At 51.4% G+C, this 6,887-nt stretch overlaps 1 protein-coding gene across 2 annotated transcripts; it reads right to left on the bottom strand.

Annotated features, from left to right (window-relative positions):
* Positions 1–1,621: 1,621 nt before the first annotated feature.
* Positions 1,622–6,887, bottom strand: LOC149119767 (paraneoplastic antigen Ma3 homolog). 2 transcript variants are annotated; one of them, XR_016227889.1, is made up of 3 exons: positions 6,507–6,887; positions 3,094–3,262; positions 1,622–2,076 (listed from the first exon to the last, which is right to left on the bottom strand). XR_016227889.1 is itself a non-coding variant. In XM_089324109.1 (3 exons), exons 1-3 carry the CDS (start codon positions 6,634–6,636, stop codon positions 1,940–1,942), a joined length of 318 nt encoding a protein of 105 aa, XP_089180235.1. In that variant the 5' UTR covers positions 6,637–6,887; the 3' UTR covers positions 1,622–1,939. The 2 variants fall into 2 exon arrangements, 1 of the variants encoding a protein (XP_089180235.1); XM_089324109.1 differs by having other exon boundaries at positions 6,625–6,887.

The raw sequence follows: 6,887 nt of genomic DNA on the forward strand, positions 1-6,887 counted from the left end.
GCCATTATGCGTGTGCCGGGTCGGATGGACTTAGGGGCTGCTGTGGCCGCCAGTACTAACCAGAAATCCCCCCTTGTCTTCAGCCTCACAGGCACCTGTCACTGTCCATGGTTGTGGTTGCAGCCAGCCTGCTAGGTGGCCAGTGGTAGCTCGAGGGGATGCCAGCTTTCCCTTCCTAAAGGACTATTGACGTTGCAACGCAACTTCAGTTCGTCTATATGCAGCGTAATTGCTGATGAGATAAGGTCACATTTTCCATCTCACACCTCATCCCTTCTGTCCCGGGACATTTTGGTTCTGCCGTGCCTGCACTGTAGCCTTGTTCGTGCTAAGGACATGTTTTCCGGTGCATCATTTGAATGCCCTGCAACTTCTTCCTTAGTGCTGTCCTGGAGCACGCTGCTCACAGCATCTGCGGGCCCTCTGGGGCGTTGCTCCTGCAAAGGCAGAGGCTGGAGCCAAGGGGTAGACCTGGCTACTGTGGGCAGAGCAAGGGTCCAGACGGCAGCAGGGCTGGGAAGGGCTGGGCCGAAGGAGGAGGAGGAAGAACCCAGAACCCAGGTGCACCGGGAAGGCAGTGGTGGCAGTCCCAGACGGTCTTGGAACCTCCAAACCGCTGCAGTAGAAGGGGGCGCTCTGTGGGCGGGGGTGGCGTGGAAGAGGAGACTTGCCCAGCGTCAGGTGGGGCTAGCCAGGCTCAACGGGACGCGGCCTTCTTCATAGGGTGATGTGAATTTGGCGCCCACCGTCCGCTTTGAGAACCGAGGAGTGGGAGAATCTGCCCTCTCTATATCGTGTTAGGGGGTTAGGCCTGGAGACAGTGCCTCAGCACGAGGTCCCATGGGAAGTCTGGAGAGCGAGGGGCCCTGGCTCAGGCTGCAGGGCCCCCCCCCCCAGCTCAGCCCTGTGCAACTGGAGCCCCAGGAGACCAAGCAGGTGGCCTAGAGCAGCCACGGTACAGGTGAGGGGGCAGCCTCATCCTGGGCCAGCAGCTGACAAGCCTGAGAGCCTCCAACAGTAGGCGATGGGTCAAAGGAACATCATCTTGGGAACATCAGGTGCAGCCCGAGGCACAGGTGCTCCGGGTTCCAAGCCTGCTGAGGTGGTTAGGGAGCAGGCCTGGGGCTGTGCCCGCAGCTTGCCAGGGACCTCCTGGGTCTGGAATGCGCCTGTGGGTGGTGGCATTGCCCCCTGTACAGGGACACCCATGGGCCTGCCCCCAGGACCATGTGTGCCCTAGGATGGAGCTGCAGGTCCTCAGAGACATGTCAGAGGAGTGACTGAGCCAAATACAGACCCCATCTGCTCTCTGGGAGAGGGCTTCCCCACCTTGCTCCACAGCCCCCTCCTGCCCCTTCCCCACACACCCTGGTCCCCTCCCCCGCCCCAGTACTCTGCCGAGCCCCTTTCCACCTCCCTCCCTGGACTCTCCCAGGCAGTTTGACTCCCAGAAAGGTGGCGGGCTGTCATTCCTGACACACCCCCACCCAGGCCGTCTTCTCCAGCTGCATTCTTTCTGCGATATTGCTTTGGCTAGCTGGAGTCTTTCCTGGGGTGATTGCATGCACATTTCAGGATTATCTTTTGTAGTTCTGTGAAGCATATCACTCGTATGCTTTTATTTAAATATTTTTATTTATATGAATGGAGCTAAATTCATAAATCTCACACATATGATTTTATGTTCATAATAACACTTCCCACCCAAACCTCCTGTCCTCAGTCACTCGCACCTTTTCTGCTGTTTGCTTTCTTATTTTTCTTTCAATTTGCAGTGAATCTGTAGATGACTCTGGGTGGTGTGCACATGTTAACATACGAATTCTCCCAAGCCCTTAACACAGCGTACCTTTGCTCTTATGTGTGTCCTCTTCGCTCTCTCTCATCAAGGTTTTCTTAGCCAAGATTTGAAACTGAACTGACTGGCACGTTAAGAAGACTATTCACCATAGTCATAGATGCAGCCTAGGGACGCAGGGATGGTTTGACATGCACGAGTCAGCAAACTGATACACCGCATAGGCCGAGGGATCGTTCCAACAGAGACGGAAGCGCACTTGGCAAAACTCAACATTCCTTGATGATAAAAAGAAACGCACCAAATTAGCTTTAGAAGAAACACACCCCAAGACAATTAAGGCCATATATGAGAAACCCACAGTGAAGATCATGCTCCCTAGGGAGAAGGTGGGAGCATTTCCTGTAAGATCTGGAGTAAGACTCTTTCAGCATAGTACTGGACCCCCACTCAACATAACACTACAAGTCCCAGCCAGAGCAATTAGCTAAGAAAACCAAATAACTAGACAGCCTCCAAGCTGGGTAGGAGTAAGTGAAATTGCCTCTGTTGCAGACAACCTGATCGTATGGAGAGAAAAATCTGAAGGCTCTGCCCCCACCAAAACAACCCCAAAGTGTTTGAACCAATAAAAATTGCATTAACGTGCCCTCTGTCAGCCCACCGGGGTCCGGAGACAGTCTGGGTCCCCTCAGCTTGGCTTCTGTCCCAGAGTTGGGTCCGGATGGGGCTCTTCTACCTTTCCTCTCCAGTCCCAGGGAGCTGCCTCGCTGTCAGACACAGCTCAGCCCCTGGGAGCCCAGGGGAGACCCTTGGCGGTCCCAGGCCACACACGGCCCCACGCACAGTACGTGTGGAGGGCCGTGTAGTCGAACACAGTGTAAGGCAGGAGCTTTGCAGATGAGAACGGGCCCCGGGCAGGGTTGAAGAAGACAGGGCCCCACGCAGAGCCCAGCATCTGGGGAAGACCGGAGGTCCCCCTGCTCCGGGGTGGGGAGGAAGAGGCCTGTTCCACTGGCTGCCTCCTTCCCGACCTCCTCGTGACACCCCTTCAGCGACTGCGATCCCACCAAGTGAGCCTCTCACGTGTGTACACCCATTCAGCTGCCCGCCCCACTCCCTCACATCCACCCACGCTCATCGTACACCCACTCACACCCACAGTGACACACAAGCTCACATACATTCTATGACACACTCCCACACTCGCACAGCTGTACTCACACACTCATACTAATATGCGTGGTCCCACACACGTGCACACACGTTCCTATGCAACACTCACACACTCACACCTGCAAGCACTCGGAAGCGGCCCAGGGCCCACAGGGCAGCGTGCACGGCCTCCTGGAATTCCTCTTCCTCACAGTCGGCAGGGATGCCCAGGATAAGCAGAGACCTCTGGGCGTTGACGCCCATCCAGCCGCACCAGTCCAGCAGCATCTCCAGCGCCATGGCAGGGACCTGGGGGGAGGCAGTGTGATCAGTCGGGGAGGGTGCTGACCGGTGCAGTCTCACTGGGACCTGTGAGCAAGCACAAAGCGGAGGAAGGGAGGTGGGTGCCAGACAGCCCAGCACCCACAGCCTGAGGCCAGCCTCCCCCTACAGCGCACGCCTAAACATCCCCCCCACCCAGCATCACAGCTGCCGCTCCCCACCCCGACCCCCACCTCTGCCGAGGCTGAGTCCTGCATTGCCTCCCTGAGATCTCCTGGCCACAAGAACCCCTCTTACCTCGGCACACAGTCAGGATCCTCAGAGCCCCCTCCCACCACTATCTGCAACTCTGCTGCCAGGAGCCCTCCCTACTCTGACCTGGGAAACCTAGCGAACACATCTCCCCCACCCCCACCCCAAACCCCATTTAGGAGTCTCCTCCCACACCACCCCCCACTGCCAGAGCCCCTCCCCCTCACAAGTCACCTGCTCCTCTGCAGCCAGAGCCGCCCCACAGCCAGGAGCCCTCCCTGCCCAGATCCTTGCAGCCAGAAGTCCCCAACTCCCCTCACTGCAGGTGCACTACCAGGACTCCCTCTGGTGCCCGCTGCCTACAGGGGTAGCCATCCACACCGTCCCCAGGGGTCACTCTGGAGGTGTGGCCGTAGCAAAGACCCCAGTCACCTGCTTTCTCTGACTCTGGCTGTCGTGGCCCCGGGCCAGGAAATGCCACCTCCAGACCACAGAGCTGATCCCCGAGGCCTCCGTTTAGCTCTGGAACAGGAGGAGCCATGAGCCCACGGGAACCCAGGGGTCTCCCAGGCCCGCTGTGCTAAGTAAGGCTCCGTGGGCTTTCCGCTGCTCCCAGAAGCCCCTGAAGGTTGAGGGAGAAACATCTCCAATCTCTGAGCTGGGGGAGTGGCTGGCCAGGAGGAGGCGTTAGTGCTGCTGTGGCAGCGGGACCTGCGTGGTAAGGGCTCAAAGTGCCTAGGCGTGGAGCCTCTAGAGCAACAGGCACACCCCACCATTGGTCCTCCAGCGTACAGAGGTGCCTCTGTTACTGTTTGTGGAGAATTTTGGTGGGTCGGCGGACTGGAAGCTACGGTACACAGGCACTTAAGGTCAGGTCCTCAGTGCCACTCTGAACTCACGGTCTTTCTTATCCTGCCTCTGTACCTCGTCAAGGTGCCTCACACAGCCGCCAGCCACCTACATGGCCATTGGCATGGGCAAGGGTTGTGCACTTTGAGTCAGGCAAAGGCAGAATCACCTAACAGATGGGCAGCCTATGCTGGTCACCAACCATCTATGCCCCTCGTCTGTAAGTGGGAAGTGCAAAAGTTTTCCTTTGTATATACTGCTGCATTGGGTTTGCTAATTGTTTAAGCCCCTTTGCTACACTGTTCGTAAGGGCATTTTGGTGGTAATTTTCTTTTTTGTGTAATCTTTAGAAGCACTTACCACAAGTTTGTCGTATAACAAATTGTGTACTACTCCCTGCTCCTCTGATTGATGACAGTGCTGCACAGACGGGCAATTTTTGTCCATTAAATGTTTGCGAGAATGCCTGTGTGCAGTCACTGGGCTGCACCCGAAGTTTTTGTTTGCTTCATTGTAAGAAAGCTTCCTGACAGTTAATTAAGTTTTATGGGACGCAGGGCATTTGTATTTTCTATTGAGTCTGCGGTAGGCTCGATGAATTGCTTTCTTCCCAGGAAATTGGTCAGTTTGGCGTAAGTTGCCAACATTTCCGAGGAAAGATAGCTATAGTAGTCCCTCTGTTCTGTTAATGCCTGTGTGTTCTGTAGTGATGCCCTCTCTCAGTCCTGATACTGATGTCTAGCGTAGTTTCTCTGCTGTCCTGATTAACCCTTTGGGGCTTATAAATTTCCGTGTTCTCTTAAAATTTATGCGGTGTGCCCATTTTCTCCATACTTTGCTTCGATGTCATTGATTTCTGCTCTTACTTCTATTACCTGCTTCCGATTAGTTACTTTGGATTTACTTTGGTGTTCTTTTTCTGGCTTCTTTTTATGGAACACTAAGACACTGGTGTTTCTTTGTCTTCTCATTGAGACCTTTCAAACAGTACATTTTCCACTAATCACTTCTTCAGCTGTCTTCAGATAGCTGAAGAGTGATTTTAATAAGTTTTGCTTTTAATTCTTCTGTCTGAAATCTCCTCCGAGTTCCATTCTTAGACCCATGGTGCTTTTAGAAGCACAATGTTAAATTTCTGAATATTTGGAGGATTCATCGTACTAGTTTCTGATGGAATTCCAGTTTGTGCTCAGAGAAAATACTATGTACATTTTCTGTCCTTGTAGATTCATTGAGACTCATTTTCTTGCCAGCATTTGATCTACCTAGATGAATGTACACTGTGCCTTTATCCAGAATCTGTATTCTGTAGTGGTTGAGTAAAGTGTTCTATGAATATCAGTGAGGTACAGGTGGTTGAAAACGTCATACAGATTTGTGTATTTACTGATTCCTTGTTTAATTGTTCTATTAACTGGTAAGTGTGGGTTGCTAAAATTCCCAACCACATATGGGTATCCATGTCCGTTTTCCCCTCTCTTCTGTCCATTCTTAGTTTATGTATTTTGAAGCTCTGTTATTAGGTGAGAAAACACTTATGAAGAATGTGTATTCCTGATTGGTTGTCCCTTGCACCATTATTACTTTGACCTCTGGTGATAGTCGTTTTCTCTAACTCTACGTTGTCTGCCCTTAATGTAACCATTGGCACATTCGTACGTTCACCCTTTCCATGAGGTATCATTGCGCAGTCTCTAACCATAAGCCCATCTGTGTTTAGCCCATTTACATTAAAGGTAATTTTTCTATGCTTGCCTTTAAATCTATCCTTTTATTCTCTATCCCGTCTATCTTTATTGTATGTTCCTTCCTTCTAACCTTGATATTCAAATACTTCTTAGATTTCAATGTAATTTACCTGTTATCCTTTTGACTGTATCTCTTTACATTGTTTTTAGAGGTCACTGTGGAGATTGAAATATATGGATAGATAGATAGATAGATAGATAGGAGTATATATCTGTAATTTACACTGTCTGTTTCAGCTTAATGTTGAACATAGATGTAAGGAATTCCCCACCACATAGATTCATTCCCCTTCCATATTGCCTTTCATCTTTTGTGGCCGAATTCTATTATACATTATTTACACTTTTATTTTGAAAAGCCATACTAGTATAAAGAAACCAAGACAAAGTCCCTGTTTGGTGATATTTATCCATGCCCTTACCATTTTTTGTGTTCTCCATTTTTCCCAAAGAGCAAGGCTCCCATCTAGCAGCAGTTTCCTTTAGATTGCACATCCTGCTTCGTCACTTCTTTACTGCGAAGGACTTTTTACTATTTACCTTAGATTCCATGGATCTCAAAGTACCCTTGTTTCTTGAAGCTCTTCCCCGGATACAGACGTGTGGATGGAGAATGTGTGTTTTCCTTCTCGCACACTTGAGAGATGTCGTTTTTCCACTGTCTCTGCCACTCCACTGTGGGGAGCAGTCAGCTAAACGTCTTTACTGTCCTCCTAGCTGTAGTGCTTCATTTCACTCCGCGGGATTTCAGACAGTCCTTTTCAACTTTTCGCCCCCTCCAGGAGTTTGTAGAATGTGCCTAG

Source organism: Oryctolagus cuniculus, chromosome X (genome assembly GCF_051225735.1).
Source record: "Oryctolagus cuniculus isolate XC-2025 breed Fujian yellow rabbit chromosome X, ASM5122573v1, whole genome shotgun sequence".
NCBI lineage: Eukaryota > Metazoa > Chordata > Mammalia > Lagomorpha > Leporidae > Oryctolagus > Oryctolagus cuniculus.